The 24,496-nt window shown below is 42.7% G+C and overlaps 1 protein-coding gene across 2 annotated transcripts in view; it reads left to right on the top strand.

Annotated features, from left to right (window-relative positions):
- Positions 1 to 24,467, top strand: part of LOC106580084 (vacuolar protein sorting-associated protein 13A) — a 54,960-nt gene extending 30,493 nt beyond the window's left edge. The window contains exons 48-70 of one of the 2 annotated variants that reach the window (XM_045702982.1): positions 104 to 208; positions 391 to 537; positions 785 to 916; positions 1,074 to 1,207; positions 1,728 to 1,805; positions 2,802 to 2,928; positions 3,654 to 3,883; positions 4,062 to 4,215; positions 4,401 to 4,547; positions 4,745 to 4,826; positions 5,564 to 5,633; positions 5,718 to 5,832; positions 11,071 to 11,184; positions 11,410 to 11,555; positions 15,892 to 15,973; positions 16,189 to 16,302; positions 16,462 to 16,537; positions 16,699 to 16,862; positions 17,095 to 17,379; positions 20,296 to 20,381; positions 20,512 to 20,635; positions 22,155 to 22,229; positions 22,414 to 24,467. In XM_045702982.1, the coding sequence (XP_045558938.1) occupies positions 104 to 208; positions 391 to 537; positions 785 to 916; positions 1,074 to 1,207; positions 1,728 to 1,805; positions 2,802 to 2,928; positions 3,654 to 3,883; positions 4,062 to 4,215; positions 4,401 to 4,547; positions 4,745 to 4,826; positions 5,564 to 5,633; positions 5,718 to 5,832; positions 11,071 to 11,184; positions 11,410 to 11,555; positions 15,892 to 15,973; positions 16,189 to 16,302; positions 16,462 to 16,537; positions 16,699 to 16,862; positions 17,095 to 17,379; positions 20,296 to 20,381; positions 20,512 to 20,635; positions 22,155 to 22,229; positions 22,414 to 22,464 (2,838 nt within the window). In that variant the 3' untranslated portion in view covers positions 22,465 to 24,467. The remainder of the gene's footprint in view (positions 1 to 103; positions 209 to 390; positions 538 to 784; positions 917 to 1,073; positions 1,208 to 1,727; positions 1,806 to 2,801; positions 2,929 to 3,653; positions 3,884 to 4,061; positions 4,216 to 4,400; positions 4,548 to 4,744; positions 4,827 to 5,563; positions 5,634 to 5,717; positions 5,833 to 11,070; positions 11,185 to 11,409; positions 11,556 to 15,891; positions 15,974 to 16,188; positions 16,303 to 16,461; positions 16,538 to 16,698; positions 16,863 to 17,094; positions 17,380 to 20,295; positions 20,382 to 20,511; positions 20,636 to 22,154; positions 22,230 to 22,413) is intronic. The other variant, XM_045702983.1, reaches the window with a different exon arrangement.
- Positions 24,468 to 24,496: the final 29 nt, after the last annotated feature.

The raw sequence follows: 24,496 nt of genomic DNA, 5'->3' as shown, positions 1-24,496 counted from the left end.
TGTTTTGGGGGGGGTTTAAACAAGGAGTGGGCTTTTAAGTGATAACACATAACCCCGAATGTTTGTTTCCCTGACATCTGACCCTATTCTCTCTCCGGGTCAGGTGCGGCTGATGATCTCGGACAGCGACCTGTCGGATGATTTCTCCCTGGATACCGTGGGTAGTTATGGTGAAGTGAAGTGCAAAGGGAGGCTTAAAGATTACGTGGTGAGTGAGTGGTGGATCAAGCATACTAAGATTTGATTTGAAACGACACTCCAGCAGAAAGAACAGTGTCAGTTGATGTTTGACCTTTCAGATTGGTCACTGAGTGTAATTTGCTGAACAGTCGATCGATAGATGGGTGGATTGATTCATGTTGATTGTGGCTTTCTATGGTTTGATTGAAGATCGGAGTGAAGATCGACGCCAGCAGTTTCAGCCTGACCCGTATCGTAAGCTTTGTGCCGTACTACCTGTTAGTGAACAGGACCAAACATGTAATCTGGGTGGGAGAGGAGGGCCAGGACGACTGGACCGAGGCCAGACCACAACAGGTACCACAACTAGAGATACTTACAAACGCCAGTGCAATTCAGTCCATTCAGAAAGCGCTGATAGTAAAAATGTGTTAAAATGATGGATTGAATATCGGTTCATTTCCTGAATTTTGAAATGGGAATAATGGACCCCTGCCCTGCATACAGTAGCACATCCATGTAGTGAAACGGATACCTCTTTGTCTGTGTCTCCCTCCCTCTCCTCTCTCGCTTTTCTCTCACTTTTTCTTTCTGTGCTTCTCAGGCAGCCATCCCGTTTTGGCCTGAGAGGGACTCCAAGAAGCTCAAAGTCAAAGTAGAAGGCAGTCGGTCAACTCCTCAAACCATGGACTTCACCAAACCGGAAAACTGCCTGCTGCTGCACCTGGACAACACTGTGAGTAGTTTACACACACACACACACACACACGTAAGTACTGGCGTGTTTGTAACTACTGTATAATTTGATGCTTTGTGACAATTAAATCCACTTCCCACGTTGGGTTCAATAAAGTACTAATACTTCTGTTTTTAATTTGGCTTTACTATTCCAGCTGGGCGGGGTCATTGTGGATGTGAACCTATCAGACCACTCGATTATCATCCGTTTCTCTGACTACCACGACGGGGCCGCCCCCTTCCTCATCATCAACCACACCCAGGAGCAGACAGTGGAGTTCTACCAGAGGTAAAGGAAGGGAAGGATGGGGAGGGAGAACGGTAATGGGGCAATAAGCAGAAATGTGTTTCATTATATAGGTCACGTTCTCAAAACAGGTGCAATGCCCTAAAAAAAAAAAACTATTTGTCGCATCTTAAATTTGGGATGTCTCAAATCTTTCCTTTTAGAAATGTCCATGAGATGGTGGCAATTATTTATGGGGATAGAAGTAAACAATACATAATTAGTGTTACATGATGTACTATTTCAAATGTTGTTTCTGAATGAGACCTGCATGTTATATATATATATATATTAGCAAACTTCCCAGGATGTTCTGCATGTATTTGTTTTGATACAAGGTATTCGTGTTCTTGGCTTTTGTGTTGATGTAGGTTTGTCTTTTTTCCCTGTTTGCATGGATCCATTTCCTTTGGTTTGTGACGGACCCTTATTTTGTTCAATTTGTTTTTCAATCCACATTTTTTTGTCTGACAGTTTGTGTTGATGGATTTGTTTGGTTTTTTTTCCCCTCTTGGCCGGGCAGATTTCGGAGAGATTCATCAGAATGGGTGGCAGACGAGCTGCTCGGCCTCTCCTTCTCAGTAGAGGAGACCCAGCCCAGGTAGCAGGACCCGGCCCCACGAGGGTTCTTGCTCTCACCCACTCTGACCCTGACACAGAAAGGGTGGACTTATTGGGGAACTTCAAATGCCTTCCCTAGCATACAATGACTAATGCAAAAAGGCATGGTCCGTAGATCTCTATTTGAACATGCACACATTCAGTGGGGTTTGTGGTCTCTGTGTTCCCGTTTCATCGTTGAGCTGTGGTCAGAGTGTGGACAGAGCTGGACCCCCAGGTAACCGAAGGTGTAGGGCAAGAGCTTTTCTTTCCCATTTTGGTGTCTGAGCCGGATCTACTCCCTACATGCCACTCCACAAGGAAATGGACAATGTGCGTTTTATTAAAGCTGAAAAATACTTCATTACATTAATACCACTGTATGGTTCAACAGACCAAGTCATCTGATTTGATAGTGACCAAACTACAGGAAGTGGAGTGATCAAGGAGGAGCTCCGGCTTCAGTTTCATGACCGTTTGCTCTTTGACCTCCCCCTTAATTCCAGGTCTTTGCTTTTATAGTGGGACTTAGCTTTGGCTGCTGCTGTTTGGATGGGACTCTGCCAATGGGATCTGACCTCTGCTTCCATACGCCTTCCATTTTCCCTAATGCCCCCATTTCCATTCCCCCCACCCCAACAGTCCTGCCAATCATTCTTCATCCTCCTCTTTCCCTGTGTCTTCTGCAATAATGATGATTTGAATCATTCTTTCTCTTTGATCGGAAGGGGGGGGTTGTTTTCGTTTGTTGGAGGAAGAACGACAACATGATCAAATCGGATAGTAGCCTTGACATCTCCATTAATGGGTCAGATTTCTTCTCTCCATAGTGTTGATTGGCAAATAGGCTCTTGGGTTTCTTTCCATGGTGCCTGGGCTGTGTAACGGAGCTACGTTCTCATGACTGCAGCTTTTTTTCCTGACCGTCATCTGTCTTCCTCTTGGTGGGGTTCTCGTGTGTGTGTGTGTGTGTGTGTGTGTGTGTGTGTGTGTGTAGTAGTCAGAAGGAGAAGGACAAGCTAAGCCCCGGGAAGGCAATGTACTACACCTGGGCTGAGCCCTCTGGGTCGCGCTCCCTGGCCTGGCAGTGTGGCAGCTACAGCGGCGAGCTGAAGAGCGAAGAGGTATCGTACCACAGCCTTCTATTTACTCCCCTTTGGCTCTAACGGTGGTGGAATGTTACGTTCTCCAACATTTGTATTGATACTATGGTTAAGTCTGATTTTCATTTATACCAGCGTTTTCTTATTAGTTCGACGCACACTTGTATCATGTACTTTAGACCAATATGAAACACTGGTGTCAGACTTAACCATAGATTAGGATCTTCTGCTTAGTGTTTTAACAGCTGCTTAATATGGCTTAGCCCATCATTATATACACACACACACAGAGCTTTAATCAGACCTTCATTAAGGCTCCGATCCTCAATAGGATTAGTGTCGGGATTAGCGAAGTCCGCCAGAAAGTTAAGTGTTACTGAATTTTCTTCCCCCTTATACTGGCTTGATGACCTGAGCAGTTTTACAAGGGAAGCAACGTATGGTGGTACCCAGTTAAAACATTACAAGATTGGGTGCTTTGGCATGTCAGCCCCAGTGGTGAGACAAAATGCAAACCGTCGTATAACCAGAGATGTGTATATATTGTTGAAATCAAATCGTCTGTCCAATGAGAGCAACTGTTGTTGCCTGGACTCATTTAGTTCCCTGACGTCTCAGTTAAAAGCTGATTATGGTTTATCATTTTTGTGTTGCGTGAGTTATGGCTGTGGCTACAAAGCAGACGAGCAACTTAAAAGTGAAACGCGCATTACTTCCCATCTGATGGGCACTTGATCCGTGCGTAGGACCTGCGGTTGGACGTGAACGAGGAGGGTAAGCTGTACCTCATCTCGTTCTACGAGGGGCTCCAGCGGGTGGCGCTGTTCACCGAGGACAGACGCATATACAAGCTGCTGTGTGAGAGTGAGAAGGCCGAGCTGGCCGAACAGGAGATCATCCTGTCCCTGCAAGACGTGGGCATCTCCCTGGTCAACAACAGCAGCCGCCAGGAGGTGTCCTTCATCGGTATTACCAGGTGTGTGTGTGTGTACACACACACAAAACATGTGTAACCCCACACACCTACATACAAACACAGTATATACACTCACTCAGAATGGTATGGTTGTGCTACAGTTGACTACTTTGAGTGGAAACATGCTTTTTCAAATTCAGTGCAGCACTTTCGGTGTGCTTTCCTCCTGTGTGTGTAGTTCAGACGTGGTGTGGGAGTCCAAGCCAAAGAAGAAGTCTCGCTGGAAACCCCTGAGTGGAAAAGATGCCGAGCTGCTGGAGACCCACTTCAAGGAGTACACAGAGAGTGGACCAGTGGACAACGCCATCTTAGACCTGGAGAACAACTTCCAGGTCAGGCAGCGGCTGGCTAGGCCTCTGTATGGTACCATGTATACCATACCAACCCCTTGATAACCAACCCCTTGAAAGCTTTAGAAATTCTAGAGGTAGACGTTGTTCCTAGTTTTGCACAGCTCCAGTAGAACCGTTATGTGTGTGTGTGTGTGTGTGTGTCCTAAGTCTAACTGTGTTATCAGGTGTCTCTGACGCATAATGGGCAAGACATGAGGATGATGCAGCCATATGACGCTCCAATCAGGAGGAGCTTCCTGCCAGGGGTGAAGGTGGAGTACAGCGTATCGGCCCGCCAGAGTGCCTACCGTGTCCAGATCAACCGCATACAGGTGGGTCCCCAGAGAGTTGCAAAGTGTGCATTCTATCCAACTCTATGGTGGGTCCCCACCCGACCACCAACCATACGATAGTTTTTACATTGACTGTTTGTTCATTTTGCCAACCGTTTCAATTAAAATAATTTCATGCAGACCTATTGGAGACATGGTTGGAGGGAATTATTTTGAGTGCTTTTGTTTTTCCACAGATCCAGAATCAGCTACCTGGAGCAATCTTCCCATATGTCTTCTACCCTATAAAACTACCTAAGTCTGTCACCATGGACTCAGGTCAGTCCCAAGCTCTGTCCAAGTCTCTCTGTGTTGTGCATTTACACTCACATACAGTGGGGTTTAAAGTTGACACCCTTGATAAAGATGAGCAAAAAATGACTAATCTTCCAGCAAGACGATAACCCCAACCACAACATCCACAAAGAAATGGTTCAAAATCAACGTTTTGCAATGGCCATCTCAGTCTCCGGACTTGAATCCCATTGAGAACCTGTGGATTGAATTGAATTGAATTGAATTGAATTGAAGAAGGCACTCCAGAAGCACAGATGTCATGTGGACATCTGGAAAGATTCTGTAGGGACGAATGGTCTAAGATCCCTCCCAATGTGTTCTCCAGTCTCATAAAACATTCTACAAAAAGGCTCGAGTGCCATTACCCTCGCAGGGGGAGGTATTGAAAACTGGCTGTCAATCATTTTGACGCCCATCTTTTTTGTATTTCTTGTTTTGTATTACTTGTTAAACAAAACCTCTTTCTCTGAGCAATTATATTAGTATAAAATAATATCATTTTTCAAAAAATGTTGGAGCGTACAATACATGCTCATTATTTCAGTTATTTTAGTCATTTTTGCTCATCTGTATTAAGGGTGTCTAATTTTGGACCCCACTGTAAATAGCTACATAGGCAAAAGGAGCGATTGGGGACGCATGTATAGGCATTGTTAGACTGGAGTACTCTGGATAAACATATTGTGATGGATCTTTCTGCTCCTCTCCCTCTCCTGTAGAGCCTAAACCTCTGACCGACATCAGCATTGTTACCAGGGCAGCCGGGCACTCTGATATCTCACGCATCAAGTGAGTCCATCGCTATAGTTCATGTTCTTTCCATATCTCTCAATCACACATACCAACATCCCTTTCTTGGCATGTTGTGGTCAGGTATTTCAAGGTGCTAATCCAGGAGATGGATCTGAAGTTGGACCTGGGCTTCCTCTATGCCGTCTTGGATCTGTTCACTCCGGAGAACGCCAGCGTGATGACGTCAGAGCAGCAGGTTTTTATTTGTAATATTCTTTATCTATGCAGGAAAATCCACTGAGAGAAGGGTCTCATTCTCAAGGGTGCCCTGATCACAGTAATGCAACAATCTAATACAATGTCAAATAAAACAGCACAACGCTAAATTTGAGAAAAACGGTTACATTTCTCAGCTACTAAGTCCTCAATTAATTTTTGAAATATTATTTATATTGCTCGAACAGTTTTGTAAATTGTTCCAGTAGTGAGGTGCATTAAAACTAAAAGCGGAATTACCTAATTCGGTGGAGACCCGGGTTTGGTAACTCATGTTTTTATACTTCTGCGACAAAGTTTGGTAAGTGGGAAGCTTGTGTAGTAGAGCTTTGTAAAAAACTAATCTGTGATTAGGGCTGTCCCCGACCCCAAAAAATCTTGGTCGATTTAAAAGTCGTCTGTTCTTTCTACCAATCGATTGCTCAAAATGTTTAAACTTGTATATTTCCATTTATAGACACCCAATGTGTTTGAATAAAATCCGCAAAATTCATTGAGAATGTCTGATGCTTTAAGCTTACTTTTTTTGCCTGAAGAGGGCACCAGATCTAGATAACCAGAAGAAGAAAAAACTTTACCTGACCCAATTATATACTCTCCTCCCGTTCCAGCTGGCTTTCGCAGATTCTGCCATTACTCTCCTGAAGTTGCCGATAATAGGCCGCATGAGTCGTCGGCAACCTTTTCTCATGTGGAATGCCAATTTATCTGACCACTTATACCAATCTTCATATCTCATTGTCATGTGGTTAATCAAATTCCATCCAAATCTAAATGAAAATTATACAAACCTAAAAAGTAACTTCTATTGCCAACTATGTGAAAATAGCCTACATAAAGCCAACAAATAAAAACATTGCAGTCTGCAGGTAGAAAATATCCTGATTTAAAAAATAAATATCCTATAAATCACATTGGCTACACATGGCCTGTCTGCAACGAACTTGAAACATTGTATTAACTTGGCTCTAGCCCGAAGCTTGTGCTAGTGAAATTACAACATTGTATAAAATAGTCGGGGCCCTCAGAGTTTCCTGTGCCTGTGAGCTCGGGACAGGCACCGCTATAGGCTATTTGCGCAAGGGATAAGAAGCAGTGCTTGACTTGGGCAGGAGCTCACCGGAGCTGAGTACCGGCACCTCAAATGTTCTACTGCTTGAGCTCCTGTTCCTCTTATAGAATATCAGCTTAAAAGTATTGTGGAGCTCCTGCACCTAAATATAAACAGTACCACACCCAAAATGAGTCCCGGAACCTATTTCAGTCCAAGTCAAACACTGATAAGAAGCCTATTTTATGACGTTTCCACTGGATCAGAGCATGACATTTTTCCCTTTCACGCTGAGTGGTTATCGAAATGGAGACCTCTGGAAATATTTTTCAAATGCATTGAGGAACTATTGTAATTGAAGTGAAGAAAATGTCACTTTGAGAAGCTCCTCATGTCATTAGTGGTGGTGCATTAAGCCAATCAGAAATACTATCAGATCCCCAAATGGGTACATTTTAAATGATTATATTTGCGAGCAGGCAAGGTAGCCTATAGGCCTACTTCTGTGTGTGCTCATCCTTACGCAGCATCGACAGGAGCGCTCCAAACAAAAGACAATGGCTAAATTGACGGAACTCATAAATGGAGTTAAATAATCTTAAACTTGTTTCTCACAAGTGTATCATAGATTGTTTGTTTGCGGAGTGCACAATGTGTCCACTCCTGACAATGAAAACGGGAAGACTGGAATAATAATATTGAATGAATTAAAAGAAAGGACCGTAACCAAAGTAACAAATATTGTAGATTAGGAATAAATGGTGAATGTACTACTTGTGATACAGTGCATTCGGAAAGTATTCAGACCCCTTGACTTTTTACACATGTTATGTTATTGCCTTATTCTAAAACGGTTTAAAAAAAACATTCTCATCAATCTACACACCCCATGATGACAAAGGAAAAACAGGTTTTTAGAAATGTTTGCTAATTTATAAAAAAAATATATATACATTTATTTTCATAAGTATTCAGACCCTTTTGCTATGATACTCAAAATTGAGCTCAGGTATATCCTTTTTCCATTGATCATCCTTTAGATGTTTCTTTAACTTGGAGTCCACCTTTTGTAAATTCTATTGATTTTGACATGATTTGGAAAGGCACACACCTGTCTATAAAAGGTCCCACAGTTGACTGCATGTCAGAGCAAAGACCAAGCCATGAGGTCAAAGGAATTGTCCATAGAGCTTGAGACAGGATTGTGTTGAGGCATAGATCTGAGGAAGGGTACCAAAACATTTCTGCAGCATTGAAGGTCCCCAAGAACACAGTGGCCTCCATCATTCTTAAACGGAAGAAGATTGAAACCACCAAGACTCTTCCTAGAGCTGACCAATCAGGGGAGAAGGGCCTTGGTCAGGGAAGTGACCAAGTATTTTGATAGAGCTCCAGAGTTCCTCTGAGGAGATGGGAGAACCTTCCAGAAGGACAACCATCTCTGCAGCACTCCACCAATCAGGCCTTTATGATAGTGGCCAGACGGAAGCCACTCCTCAGTAAAAGGCACGACAGTCCGCTTGAAGTTTGCCAAAAAGCACCTAAACAACTCTGACCATTTTTTAAATACATTTTAAATGTATTTAACCTTTATTTAACTAGGCAAGTCAGTTAAGAACAAATTCTTATTTACAATGACGGCCTACCAAAAGGCAAAAGACCTCCTGCAGGGATGGGGGCCTGGGATTAAAATAAATAAATACAATATAAATATAGGACAAAACACACATCACAACAAGAGAGACACAACACTACATAAAGAGAGCCCTAAGACAACATGGCAAGGCAGCAACACATGACAACACAGCATGGTAGCAACACAACATGGTAGCAGCACAAAACATGGTACAAACGTTATTGGGCCCAGTCAACAGCACAAAGGGCAGGAAGGTAGAGACAACAATACATCATACAAAGCAGCCACAACTGTCAGTAAGTGTCCATGATTGAGTCTTTGAATGAAGAGATTGAGATAAAACTGTCCAGTTTGAGTGTTTGTTGCAGCTCGTTCCAGTCGCTAGCTGCAGCGAACTGAAAAGACGAGCGACCCAGGGATGTGTGTGCTTTGGGGACCTTTAACAGAATGTGACTGGCAGAACGGGTGTTGTATGTGGAGGATGAGGGCTACAGTAAATATCTCAGACAGGGGGAGTGAGGCCTAAGAGGGCTTTATAAATAAGCGTAAACCAGTACTTAGTAAAGGGTCTGAATACTTATGTAAATGTGATGTTTCAGTTAATTTTGCAAATGTATAAAAAAAATATTCTGAACCTGATTTTGCTTTGACATTGTGGTCTTGTTTGTAAAAAAATCATCCAAATTAGAATAAGGCTGTAACGTTGAAAAAGTCAAGGGGTCTGAATACTTTCCGAATGCACTGTATACCTAATGAGGAATTGATAGGCCTTCCGAGTGGCACAGGGTTAGGTGAGGGTTTGGCCTGCCGGGATGTCCTTGTCCCATCGCGCTCTAGCGACTCCTCGTGCTCGGCTCGCCAGTTGTTCATTGGTGCTGCTGGCTTCCGGGTTAAGCAAGCAGTGTGTCGAAAAGCAGTGCGGCTTGGCAGGGTCATGTTTCAGAGGATGCATGGCTCTCAACCTTTGCCTGTCCTGAGTCCGTACGGGAGTTGCAGTGATGGGACAAGACTGTAACTACCAATTGGATATATCACAAAATTGGGGTGGAAAAGGGGGTAAAAAGTACAAAAAGATATACACTAACAATCAAACGCAAACAATTCGCACAATGAAGTTATGAAACAATACATTTTCACAAATTTACGGGAGAACGCGTTCTGGAGAGAGAGAAGTGCATTGTACATCTGGGCCATGGTCAATCCAACGTCTGCATTGGCCATGCAGCATGTATGGCGATATGGCCTCATCAGAAGTCAGGACATTCATACTACTTGTGCTTCACGGAGCAGCACAGAGCTGTTGTCAAGTGAGTTTGTGTTGGTACTGGACGTACCGCCCCACCTACCGTCAACCAATCCTGTCAATGCGGAGCTACACAGAGCCCTCTGCATTGTTCGAGTTTTGGAGGCGCATAGTGATGTGGTACGGAGCTCGATTTGGCCTCTGGAGGCTCTGCATTTGCGTCAAACCCTCCATATGGAGCTTCTGTCCACATTTTCGAGTTGAGCAATAATTGGCTTTTAGTCTCGGCCTCCGCAATGGATTAGTTCACTGAGATGGACGCAAATATATTTGTTACTGCTCGACTAAAACAATCTCGGTCGACCAACAGCCTAACGACCAAACAATCGATCAGTCGACTAATTGGGGTCAGCCCTACCTGTGATGAAAGTAAGGGTGCTATGGTAGATGCTATCCAAAGGTTTAAGAGTGGCGGCTGCGTTCTGGTAAATGGTGTCACCGTAGTCAAGAACTGTCAGGAAAGTTGACTGTACAATCTGCTTCTTGGTGTTTAGGGATAATCTAGATCTATTAAAAAAAAAATGTTTTTAAAAAAGCCCACATTAAATCTTAGCTTTTTTTCATCAGTTTAAAAAAAATGTATTTTTTTTTGTTAAATCCTTGTCAATCCAAATGCCCAGATAATTATTGGCGGGAACCCGATCGATTGGAGAACCGTTAAATTAATAAATATGCAGTCCATCTGAAACATTTTTGGGAGAATTAGATAACAATATATATTTAGTCTTACCCACATTAAGTACACGTTTTAAACCAACCAGGGCTTTCTGTAAGGCAAAGTCAGATTGCAACTCGAACAACACCTGGTCTACAGTTGGGGCGATGGCATAGATATCAGTATTGTCTGCATACAGCTTCATATTTACAGACTGATATTATTTATAGCAATAGTAAAGAGAACAGGTCCCAATACAGACCCCTGCGGTACACCTTTCGGAATACCCAGGAAACTAGGCTGAACACCATCAGAAATCACACATTGTGTCCTGTCTGATAGATCATTCTCAAACCACTTCCAAGAAGCCTGATCCAGGCCCAATTCAGGTAAACTTTTGAATGAGAATGTGATGGTCAACAGTGTCTATGGCCTTGGAAAGTTCTATAAATAAGGCAGCAGTTCGTAATGAACCAGAAAGCTAAATTGAACTAGCATGTGCAAAGAGCCTATCAGGGTTAAGACTCCATTGTATCTCTCTCTCTCTTTTCTGCCTCTGTGTGTGGTGTTCAGGTGGAGTTGTTTGAGAAGGACATAGAGTATTTGAAGACAGAGCTCAACGACGTCTCAGCCACTGACACGTCCCCTATCAGTCTCTATGAGTACTTCCACATCTCTCCTATCAAGGTAAGCTTCGGTGTCACCACAGTGTGTTTACTGTGTATGTTATTTAAGCAATAAGGCACGAGTAGGTGTGGTATATGGCCAATATACCATGGCTAAGGGCTGTCTTTATGCACGACGTAACGCGGAGTGCCTGGATACAGCCCTTGGACTTCTTCCTGGTCACATCATCGGGTCAGGAAAACTGCCCTAGGGATGATCTACCTATGAGGCATGTTTGTTTGGCAGCTGCACCTGAGTTTCTCTCTGAGTTCTGGTGGAGAGGATGGTAACAAGGAGAAGAGGGAGACCGAGATCATCCCTGTCCAGTCCCTCAATCTGCTGCTGAAAAGCATCGGAGCAACCCTCACTGACGTGCAGGATGTCGTCTTCAAGTATGTACACATACAATTTTGTTTTTATTTAACGTTTTAATTTATCAGGGAGTCATACAGAGACCATGGTCTCTTTTACAGATACAGCCCTGAATTACAGAAAATACACGCATCAATATAAATACGAAATGCAAGCAGAAAGAACAAACACATTCATCAGTAATAAGGTCCTCAATCAGCTTTCTGAATTTCCCTAGAGGCACCAGAACATCACATTAAAGAACATTCTGAAGATTGTTTCACAAATAAGGTGCAAGAAAACTAAAAGCTGATTTACCTAACTCGGTAGAGACCAAAGGAGTTTCCAGAGTTTAACCATCCCTGAGACTGGTGTGGTAACTCAAATGTCTAAAGTTTAGTAAAGAGGTTAGGTACAGTGGGACTTTTTGTGAAAGGGCTTTATAAATGAAAACACAGCAATGTATCAACCTACTGGACGTGATGATAAGAGAGCCAAAATTGGCGCCCGCAATAAAGCGCAGTGCATCTAACTGCTTTAATGAAGTGCGTTCATATAGATGTCGCCATAGTCTAGGACCGATGGGAACGTTGACTCAATAATCTGCTTTCTACTATTTAGCGAGAGGCAGGGCTTATTTCTATAGAAGCCCGTTTTTATTCTCAGCTTCTTAACTAACTCATTCATTTTATTTTTAAAAGACCGCTTTTCATCTATCCAGATGCCCAGATATTTGTAGTAAGGGACATGAACAATGTAGACACCATCCAAAGTACATACAGTGGTTGCTCAACTAAAGGTTTTGAGATTATGCTGCGGGATTTAGAGGTAAATTGTGGTTTAGTACGGTACCCTTTGTCACTGCGTCATTGCTCCAGACCACCACAAGGGGGAGTTAGAGCATGGATTATGCTTTTGGGTCCCAAGGCACTACTGTCTCTCTAACTGACAATGAATTGGCGACATAAACCTAAATAGAAACTGATAGTTGTGCATGACTTCAGTATTACTTACCTAAACTGTTGTTACACTAAGGTTTTTATTCTAAGAGAAACTTAGACTGTGGAAATGTTAGGATTATTTTGCTCTTACTGTAGTACTGTAGTCTACTCCCGACCGGTCACGTTGTACAGCGCCCAGGTGGCGCAGCGGTCTAAGACACTTTCAAATTCATGTTAGCAGGAAATATTAACTAGGGATATTGTGTCACTTCTCTTGCGTTCATTGCATGCCGAGTCAGGGTATATGCAACAGTTTGGGCTGCCTGGCTCGTTGCGAACTAATTTGCCAGAATTTTACATAATTATGAAGTAACATTGAAGGTTGTGCAATGTAACAGCAATATTTAGACTTAGGGATGCGGTTCCGTATTTCACTGAAGGAATAAACAGTTTTGTTTTCTAAATCATAGTTTCCGGATTTGACCATATTAATGACCAAAGGCTCGTATTTCTGTGTTTATTATAATTAAGTCCATGATTTGATAGAGCAGTCTGACTGAGCAGTGGTAGGCAGCAGCAGGCTCGGAGCATTCATTCAAACTTTACTGCGTTTGCCAGCGGCTCTTAGCAATGCTTGAATCACAGCGCTGTTTATAACTTCAAGCCTATCAACTCCAGAGATTAGGCTGGCAATACTATAGTGCCTATAAGAACATCCAATAGTCAAAGGTATATACAAATGGTATAGAGAGAAATAGTTGACGCGTCAATTCCTATAATAACTTCAACTTAACTTCTTAACTGGGAATATTGAAGAACTGGGAATATTGAACCAACAGCTTTCATATGTTCTGAGCAAGGAACTTAAACGTTAGCTTTTTTACATGGCACATATTGCACTTTTACTTTGTTCTCTAACACTGTTTTTGCATTATTTAAACCAAATTGAGCATGTTTCATTATTTATTTGAGACTAAATAGATTTTATTTATGTATTATATTAAGTTAAAATAAGTGTTCATTCAGTATTGTTGTAATTGTCATTATTATATATCGGCCGATTAATCGGCAGTGGCTTTTTTTTGGGTCCTCCAATAATCGGTATCGGCGTTGAAAAAGCCCGTTAGATATTCTCACAGATCAGATATGCCCCTTAGATATTAATTTAGAATTCTCCAATCCTCAAAATCGAATTATTGGCTGATAGTCACGTCATTGAAAATAAATATTTGTAGATATACTGTAGGCCTACCATAGGCGACATGTGTCTCACTAGTGTTGAGTAATGTGCTGTTAAAAGTGTAGGTCTTATTTATTTAAAAAGCATATTGAAGTTAGAAGCAATAGGAAATAGGATTTGAAGCAATAGCCTACCTGCTGTGGTCAACTATTTCAGCACCGTTTCGCGCTGCTCTGAGACAAGCATGGGGACTGGTCTTGATAAATCAATTAGATGTTTATTTTCACTGAATCTCAGTTTGGGTATTAGTTAGACTACAATTAGGGTGTGGAAATGTTATGCTCTTAGTACTGTAGCCTTCTCCAGACCGTCACGTTGTACAGCTCCATATTTTACTTTCCTTCCTAACGGAAACCCTGAGGGTTTCATTTTTCTTGGAATAGAAGCACCATAATATTATTCTAATTAAGCTAAATATCTTAAAATCAATCCCATATACTGTGTTCTTACATAAAAGGTTTTAAATCGCTAGTACAGCCACTATTGAAGGCTATCAAATGCTTCTCAAATATGCCCTCTGGTGGTCAAACTAGCACTAACTAGCTTTAATGGTTACAATGGCTGGCAATTGAATAACGTGCCATAGAATTCTGCGGCAGCACGCAAGGTGTGTTGCAGTATGACGCAACTTTTAAAGGAAGAACCACTGTATGCTTAAATCATCAGAGGTATATTTATCTGCTCCAGAAAATAATGTATACTGCATTCATTACTAATTTCAGGTCAAAGTTATTATGTAATAGAATGAAGGCAGACTGTAGTTCAGAGAGCCTGGTCAACCGTCAGGGCAATAGCATACAAAACAGTATCATTGGCATACAAGTGCATGTTGAAAATCAATATTGTTAGTGTAAAAATTACAGGACCCAGAATTGACCCCTTCGGGGCACCTTTCGTAATATCCAGGAAGCCTGATTTTTAACACCATCTGTAGATACAGCTTGGTCTAGGCCAATTGAGGAACACCTTTAAATTAGCAGTGCGTGATCAACCGTATCGAAAGCCTTTGACAGGTCAATGAAGAGGGCAGCACAATGTTGCCTTTTATCCGTACAACTAGGGATGCAGCAGAGCTAGTGTCTACCTGGTCTAAAACCTGACTGATTTACATTTAGAATACATTTCAAAGATAAGAAAAATCTTACCTGAGAATTAATCAAGGATTCTAATATTTTAGCTAGGCAAGAAAGTTTAGAAATAGGGCGATTAAAAAAAAAAATATATATATATTAATTAGTTCACAAGGATCACCACCTTTGAAGGGGGAGTACACGGGCCACCTTCAAAACCTTGAGGATAGTGCCAGATATAATCGTCAGTTTAAAAATACGGGTTAATGATTCAGCAATCACACAATGGATCAAGCATATCAGCCCCAGCAATTTTTATTTTTTTTACATCAATCTTAAGCAAGGCATCTAGCACATGACAGATAGTAAATTGTTGAAATGAAAGCTGATTCAACTTCTAGTGAATCTGTTAAGGGCTGGCAGAGGGAAGAGCAGTTGATTGACCGACTAGGGTCAATTAAACCACCGTTTCTCTCAAATAAAAAGCCTGTCGATTATGATGATGATGAATAAAAGCATCACTTATCCCATTCTTCTCAGTTGTGATGCCAGTCAGACAACTTGCATGGCAGGGAAAAAGAGGAATTTGTACACTTCTGTGCATTTGTTTTCCACAATTTTGAAGAATCACCAGAAGTCAGAGATGGGGCTTGATTTGGCTTTTTTACTTGAGATAGTACGTCTGTTTTCTAAATTGTCTGAAAGATTTCCAGTCCACTAAAGTCATGTTTCCTTTCTTTGGCCGAGACCTGATTCCTCATCTGGATGAGCTCAAATAGCCCCGAAGAGCTAACCCTTGGTTTTCTATCTTTTGACTCTGAATTGTTTAATGGGGTGTGTTCATCTGCCAGGAGAATAAATATGTAGGAGACATTTTCTAGAGCCAACTCAGGGTCAACTCTGAGAATATAGGAAATAGTGGCTTAACCAGAGTAGAATGTATCATGTAAAATGGCAATGGCTCACACACACACACACACACACACCACACACACCATACATAGACTCTACAAAACCACTTAATGCAAATTATTTGCTTATGGCAAGGCTTTATTCAACCATGTCCTTTTTTTGTATACATTTTCGCTAGTGTCTGACCCAAAGTCATTTTCTATAACTTCCCTAGATTGGCCTATTTCCAGCTGACCTTCCAGTTTCGCACTCGCCAGCAACTACAATGGGAGGTCATCAGACACTACTCGAAACAGGTACCATCTCGCACACACTCCACTCCAAGTGGGCTCTAATGGCCAAATCCTAACTGGAAATGTGCACGTCCAACGCAGATGTTCCCACTTCAATGAATGATTCATGTGAAAAATGTTAGTTCAAGCCAGGTTCCTCATGTTAGGATTCTCCTTTCTAACAACTCGTTGAGTTCCTAATGATATGCGACTGAGCCGTGTTCTCGTCTGTGTCCCAGGCGATAAAGCAGATGTATGTGCTGGTGTTGGGCTTGGACGTGCTGGGAAACCCCTTTGGACTGATCCGAGGTCTGTCGGAGGGAGTGGAGGCTTTCTTCTACGAGCCCTATCAGGTGAGACCACTGTACAACCAATATGAACCACACCAGGTAGGCGCTAAATCACTTGTAGCACCGAACACAACCAGTATGGATGTGTAGTACTTGACACAGTGCGGTAGTTATCCATGTAGATGGCATGTATCTGAGTAACTCTGTTTTGGGCTTCCACAGGGAGCTATCCAGGGGCCAGAGGAGTTTGTGGAGGGTATGGCGCTGGGGGTGAAAGCGCTGGTTGGAGGAGCAGTAGGTAAGTAATGCTAACCTTGATTCTCTTTAGTTCCTTCATTGCCATCCCTCCACTTCCGACTGAACTGTGTATCCCCCCTGACGTATCTCTCTCTTCTCTCTCTTATCTACTTGGCCTCTCTCTTCTTCTCCACTGTGTGTTCACTCTGTCCCCTCTCCCAGGTGGCATTGCGGGCGCTGCCTCCAGGATCACAGGCGCCATGGCGAAGGGTGTGGCTGCCATGACGATGGACGAGGAGTACCAGCAGAAGAGACGGGAGGCCATGAACAAGCAGCCTAGCGGTCTGAGAGAGGGCCTGACCCGCGGAGGCAAAGGACTGGTCTCTGTGAGTCTGACCTACTATAGTATGCTAACACCAGTACAGCCTAACTGGTGTCAGATAGTCTGACCCAGCAACACCAGCACAACCGGGCCCTGTTCAGTAGGACCCAACGTAGATGAGCATTGTTGTCAATTGAACACAACCAGTATAGCTGAGCAGTAGAAACAGTCTCTCAGACCGGTTCTCTCTCAAATCTGCTGCTCTGTCTGTGACACTCCCCTTTTCTCCGTCTCAGGGCTTTGTCAGTGGGATCACAGGGATTGTCACCAAGCCCATTAAAGGTGCTCAGAAGGAGGGCGCGGCGGGCTTCTTTAAGGGTGTGGGCAAGGGGCTAGTCGGTGCTGTGGCCAGACCCACTGGAGGCATCATCGACATGGCCAGCAGCACCTTCCAGGGCATCAAGAGGGCGGCTGAGACGTCCCAAGATGTGGAGAGTCTGCGTCCGCCTCGCTTCATCCACGAGGACGGGGTCATCCGACCATACAAGGAAAGAGAGGGCATCGGCAGCCAGATGCTACAGGTAACAGGAATTCTCGGGAAAACAAAACTAACCCTTATTTCCTCTAAACAGATGGCTCCCCTGACCAGGGTGGTGTTCATTAGGCACCAAATGGAAGGAAAAAAACTGACATCGGGAAGGGACTACACGAACCTGTCCAATAAGAAACGCTCATCTTCGTTTTCTGTTGCAAAACTTTTGAAAAGGGTTTTCCCTCTCGTGTCCTAATGAACACGACCCTGAGGTCAGGGTTCATGTTAATGAGTGTGGCCTCACATAGCAACACCCCCTTGCTCTCCATCTCTCGCTCCACTTCTCAACCCCTTATTGCTTTTCAGTCCAGATAGATATTGATCGTCATTATGGCTTTCATCCTGTGACTGTGCTTTCACCCACCTGCTCTAAAGTTCTCCCATAGCGCATGGCTGTTGTAGCTCTCTGTGTGCGAGTCCCACTTAGTGATGTGAATGGCAGAGGTCGAGCTCCTGCCCGACTAGATACGCATGCGTTGCATTGCATTAACCAATGGTTGCATTCCACGTCATTGACTGGGCATCAGATTGCTATATCACATGACGTGGTTAGCTGATATGTTAAATAACCTATCCAGGCGTTGTAAAATCGGGCATGCGTCTGCGATGTAGTCGAGCAGGAACATGACCGGAGTTTGGTCCGATTTTCAATTCAGTCAATTCAATTTGACTCTGAGTTTAATTGGAATGGACCTAACCCTTGTCAGTGGCCTGTAGGGCTGTAGTGGAATGGGACTGTCGTGAGCAGAAGCTGTAGTGAGCTAAGGCATTGAGGTGTTGGCTGTAATTTAGTTTTGTGAAGTTGTGGGGTCACTATACTTGTGGTTTCTAGCTGTAGCTTGAGTACTAACAGATTATCTTGAAGTTGTACTGTACTTCTGTATTGATGTTTCACTGAGAATGCTGAAGTGATGTCGTCATTTTATTCAATGCAAAAAAAAACAAGATATCCGTAGAGCTGGAGATTAATAGTAGTCTCTGTCTGTATGTGCGTGTGTCTGTCTGTCCTGACATTGGCTTTGTCTTCTCTCTTGTCATGTCCACAGAAAACGGTGGCCTTCACTGAAGGGAGTAGAACTGTCAGTGATGATGATGATGATGATGAACAAGCGCTATACATATCAAATGTGTTATTGTTACTATTGTTGATGTGGATGATAACAAGTAGAATGGAATTGATAAGCACTAGTTAATGCTTTGGTCTTTCATACTTTATCTTGAAGCTCCACTGTACCACTGTACTGGCATTCTTGAGTGGTGAAATGTGATCGTTTGCTTCAGTGGAAACTCGATGTTTTTGTAGCGCTAGAGATGATTAGAGACAGGCTTGTCTGTTCTGACATTGGCTTTGTCTTCTCTCTTGTCATGTCCACAGAAAAGGGTGGCCTTCACTGAATGGAGTAGGACTGGCAATGATGATGATGATGATGATGATGATGACAGCTAGAATGGAATTGCTAAGTCCTAGTTGATGCTTTAGTCTTCCATAGCTTTTAATGTGTTGTCAGTCAATGTGGAGTAGCCTGCTCCAGCAGGATATTTTAACATTCAATGCATAACACGAATAACCAACTGCCAGCCAATTTGTCATTCTCGGCTGTTCGTATTTTCTGTTAACTCTAGACGTGCACTGTATTTCAATCGTTTTTATAAAACACCCATGTATTCTCAGGATTCTGCTGCTCTGCAGGACCCCTTGCATTTTGTCACGTAAAACCATAATTCTACTTACTTTAATCGTCTTCTGTCATCCAACCTTCTACCCTATCGTGTAAGGGGGAGGAGTCAGAAAGCCAAGAGACTCGTCAATCAGAATATTCTATTTCAGAGCAAGTTGATATTATTCATATTAAAGCTGGAATCCTTAAAGGAACACTTCTGGATTTTTTTTATCTACTTCCCCAGAGTCAGATGAACTAGTGGATACTATTTTTATGTCTCTCTGTCCAGTATGAAGGAAGTTGGAGGTAGTTTTGCAAGCCAATGCTAACTAGCATTAGCACAATGACTGGAAGTCTATGGGTATCAGCTAGCATGCTCACCTCTGTCCACAAAACAAAAACAATAACAAAGGTACTGGGGTGGACAGTGGTGCTGTTTCCCCTAATGCAGATTCCATCTTTAAGTTAATATGAAATCTATTGTATTGGTCTGGACTGGATTCATACAATAGTCAGTCAGCAGTCCTCCTTCTTGGCATTTTGGCTCTTCCCTCTTTCATAAGAGTCCTTGCTATGCGCGCAGTCACATACTCATAGCTAGCACCACTTCCCTTCTGAATAAAGTGCATTTTGAAACATCTATTTCATCGTCTTCTCATCCCTACCTTTTCCCATCACTTCATCACCACTCATTAACATGCTGTTATGAGCAGTTTATAAACGCTCTATAACAGGTATGCATTGGACTCAAGGAAGTATCAGTGTCTCCGGGTCAAAGACGATGGCCCTGTTTTTTTTTTTGAATATTTTTAAAAACAACCTTGCTTCCCTTGAAGTGATCACCGATCTTATGCAATTTGATGTGTAAGCAAGTGTTGTAGCACTGCGTTCTTCAATCCAGCCATGTCAGATCAGGAATTTCTTCGAAGAAGGGAGAAAGGAAGGACGTAATCAAAGACCCTAGGATGTGTCCAGTATACAAGTTGTCAGATCAGGAGGGAACGTAGATGTAGATCAGTAACAATACCAATCAGATCATCGGCCAGAGCCTGTGTGAATGGTGAACATCCTGAAGCCATTTTAATCTAACTTTGGAAAAAGGTACCGAGTGACTCATTTATGTATCATATCGACAGTAGACTTAGCATAGCATGTGTTTTTATATACCCAATTTGATAAATATTGTACATATTTTCTAGAAAATGTTTGAACAAACCTGATAAGTTTAATATTTCTCTTTTTAGAAAATTGAAAATGGAAGGTTCGCCAAGTACAGATACTTTGCGCACGCCAAAGTGAACGAGTCCGATTTCCTGATGATCACCAAAAGGTAAGAGGCTGGCTGGGGTTTGTTTCTAAAAGTGGACTGCACTGATCTACAGAGTGCTGCTGTTTCACTTCCCGTGTCACCGTCTTGGCTGTCAGTGAATGTTCTGAGCCTCTACCTTGCCTTTCACCAGGGGAATCTTTTTCGTGACCAAAGGTACATTTGGGCAGCTGACCTGCGAGTGGCAGTATCTGTTCGACGAGTTCACCAAGGAGCCCATGATCGTGGAGGGGAGGCGGCTTCGGATCGAGGCCAAGGTATCCTCATCTGCTTATCGTCATCCCGTACACAGGAACACACGAATGAATAACTACCCCATGAAACTCTCCTTTATCAAACTGCTCATCATGTCCATCTGAATAACCACTCCCGTTTCCAACCATCATGATACTCACACCTGCCTAGGAAATAGCCCTTCACTCATTTGCATCCAAACTGTTTGTGCCTCTGTGTTAACACGAGGGACACCCCTTCAAGCTAATGAGCAGTCATTCTGACTACAACTTTCTAACAATGTAATTCATAAGTTTCATATATGCTATTGGTCAAATAATCATTTGGTTGTGTTCATGAAGGCGTTAAGTAACATTTTATAATAATAAAATAGCATTTTCATTAGTTTGTTACTGTAGGCTATATGTAAAAGCACAAATTGAACTGTTCAATCAATTTTATAGTCTGGTCTTTCGTTACAACTATGAAACAGAAATCATGTTTTTTTTTGTCTTGACAGTGGACACGAATCTTCGCCACTTTGACTCGCATGACACACATCCCACAAACAGCTGTCTTGGGTTCTGTTCTTTGTGCGTCTGGCCACGCGGCGCTGTGTCCTCCCCTGGGAGCTGTGCGCAATTTGGCTCGCGTGGACTCTTCGCTGCTGCCTTGGACCTCATGTCTCTGGCCACGTAGCCCGTATGCCAGGCTCATGATGAGGTCTCCTGGGCATGCTGGTGTTGATGCACTGCTTGAACAACACTTACGTGTTGATAGCAGCCAAGTCAAGCTTGTTATAGAAGACAGCAACAGGCAAGCTGGCGGGTGCCTGCTTTCAGAGTACAGCCGTGCCTTCTAAGATGCACACACTATGGAACAGAATGGAGTAGTAAAACATGAGCATTATTTTCCCATAGGAAAAACAACACGTGTTATACAGAAGAGCATAATGCGTCGCATAAGTTTATATATGGCGACGCGTATTATGTAGTATTGACATGCCTTTGCTTGGTTGTAGCATGTCGTAGTATCCGGTTTTCTCTTACCGCGTCTCCGTCGACGGCAACTGTCGGCTGCATGGTGCTCGTGACAGTGATGATATTTCTTGGCCTGCTTTGGTAAAGTGTGAGTGCTGTCTTGTCATTCTTTATCGCCGTTGTGGAGTACAACGGCGGTGCGTGTGCCTTATTTTGTGCGGAGTGAGGGAGCTCTATTCCAATGTCGGGAGAATGAGTGGAGCAGGCCCTACTGGGAGATGTAGGAAAACAATTCAAATAATGACATGCCTTCCTAAAACTGTTTATAACTCCAGTTCTGTTTTGTGATATTAAGATTCTAACACGGGCAGTGTGTTCTATAGACTTATTTAGGAAAAGTCAAGGGCAGAGGTGGACATGACTTTAAAAAATAGCAGAGTAATAAAATCAATACATTCATAACCAAGCAAAATGACTGTTTTAGAGGTTCTAGTGCTGACAGTATCTCACTGTACACCCCCCCCCCCATTTCTCAGAACTCGTGTTGAGTTGAACTAAAAACTATTTCCTGTGTGCGTTTCAGGAGAGAGTGAAGTCTGTGTTTCATGCCAAAGAGTTTGGGAAGATTATAAACTTCAGAAGTCCAGAAATAGCCAAGGTGGGTTAGCATAACAGAAATATAAACTGCTGCCAAATTTTTCTGTCTTTTAAACATAGCAAACAGTATTTGTCAGTGAACAACACAAAACTTACACAATAGTTTATTTAGGATGTGGTTCCAAGTTGTAATGTGACTTTTGATGGTGTGGTTTTTAAATATGTGTGGTTTTGTTTATCTGCAGTGGGTTCTTACCAAGCTTGAAGACGCCAGGGAGAGTCTACACAAATACTGATTGGCCACTCTAATAGGGCCACCAACCAGCACTGAGACATGACAAAAGTACAACGTTGACTGTTATAGTGTGTATGCATGCTAGGAGAGTAGGGTGTGCCTCCATCAGTGTACTACTAACTCTCAGGTTAGACTTTCTCTTTCATTCTCACACACACACGGTCTGTCTGGTCATCTTGCAGACACACACGGACTCCACTATCAAAAACACCATCACTGTTTCGGTTATGCACAGCAATATGGCAGGAATATCGGCTAACTCCTTGCACTACCGTAATCCTGCATGAGGTTGTACCCGACGAGGCCACGGCGGGAGTATTCAAAGGCGGCAAACCTCTCGCGGATGTTCTGTCGGCGTCACAGGTGAAGTGGGAGTAGACAGTCTTTTCTCTGTCTGGGTTCTGCTCCTGGTACATCTTCAGGATGAACTCCCTGGCTGCTTTAGGGTCATTCTGTGGCCCTGGAAACGAAGAGCTTTAGTTCTGATGTGTGGAGTCAGCCTCTATCTCTATATCAGCTTGCAGTCTTGTCTGTAAAACAATGTGTTGTGAACGGCGAACACAAAACCCTACACACTGTCACCGCTCCGATTTGTACACAACTACGTGATAGAGATTTCTCCTTTTCCCCAAATAAATGTTTTTGAGGTTTTTTTCGTTGAAAAAGTAGGGTACCTGAATGACTTTTCAAACTGCCACTGTTGAAGCAGCCCTATCCATCACATTTCAATCCGTTTGCCAGTTACTGAGTGGTGTGCTTGAAAAGAGATTGTGGCCAAATATGAAGTATTATTGTGGGACTCGGCACACTGGGTTTAACTGCCTTGATGTGTATATGTTACACTGTTATTTTACTGGTTGATATTGGATGGGGGGGAAACAAACGTTCATCTGCTTGTTGTGAGAGTTATTCTGTACCAATACTCCCCCTCTTCCTAAATCACTAACTTATGTTTTTCTATACATTTCTGTAAGCTGACTTTGCACGCGATCGGAGAAAAAAAAGCATGCTATTTTTATACGTTACATGTCAATCTGCTGTAAAATGATTTCAATAGAGTATCCTGTGTGTATACAGGTAACTTCTAAAATAAAGGAAACACCAACATAGTGTCTTTAATAGTGCATTGGACCACCCAAACAACTTCAATGCGCCTTGGAATAGATTCTACAAGTGTCTGGAACTCTATTGGAGGGATGCGACACCATTCTTCCACAATAAATGTAATATTTTTGTTTTGTTGATGGTGGTGGACAATGCTTAGGATCTGGTGGCTGAGACATCCACACCATCCTTTAAACCCCCTATGCTCCTTTGAGACCCCTCATGGGCAACTGGGCATTTTTATACATGACCCTAAGCATGATGGGATATGGTTAATTTACTCAGGAACCACACCTTTGGAAGCACCTGACTTGAATATAATTTGTACCCCTCATTTACTCAAGTGTTTCCGTTATTTTGGAAGTTATGTGTATAGATATCTCTCTCTCTATTTAAGACGCAGGCGGCACCTTAATTGGAGAGGACGGGCTCATAGTAATGGCTGGAATGGAATACATTTCAATGGTATCAAACACGTGAAAACCATGTGTTTGTTCTGTACCGTTCCATGTGTTTAATACCAATCCATTCACTCCATTTCAGCCATTGTTATGAGCCGTCCTCCCCTCAGCAGCCTGCTGTGATTTAAGATGATCTATTGAGGGGTTGTACATCATCATTTGCGATTTTCATGTTTTTATACCACAGGTATGCAATGCCATTAACGATGAAGAGTTATGCAATGGAGAGACATATATTTAAAATAAATTATAAATTGTCAGCTGCTACATTCATACTCAAATGTTTTAAGGGTTTGTTTTGGTTTGGGGTCACTTGATGTAACTAAATTATTTAATCTGTTTTGCCTTTGTCAGCAAGTGCTCTCATTGTGAGGCAGTATAAAATCACTGGTGCAGATAAAATTCTGCAATTCTTTTGAAAAATAAAGGGTCTATTTCATTTGTTTGGTATTGGGTCTTTCTGTCATG

The sequence above is a fragment of the Salmo salar genome, chromosome ssa20 (genome assembly GCF_905237065.1).
Source record: "Salmo salar chromosome ssa20, Ssal_v3.1, whole genome shotgun sequence".
NCBI classification, from domain to species: Eukaryota; Metazoa; Chordata; class Actinopteri; order Salmoniformes; family Salmonidae; genus Salmo; species Salmo salar.
Note: the sequence above shows the minus strand (reverse complement) of the source record. Positions and strands in the feature narration are given on the sequence as shown.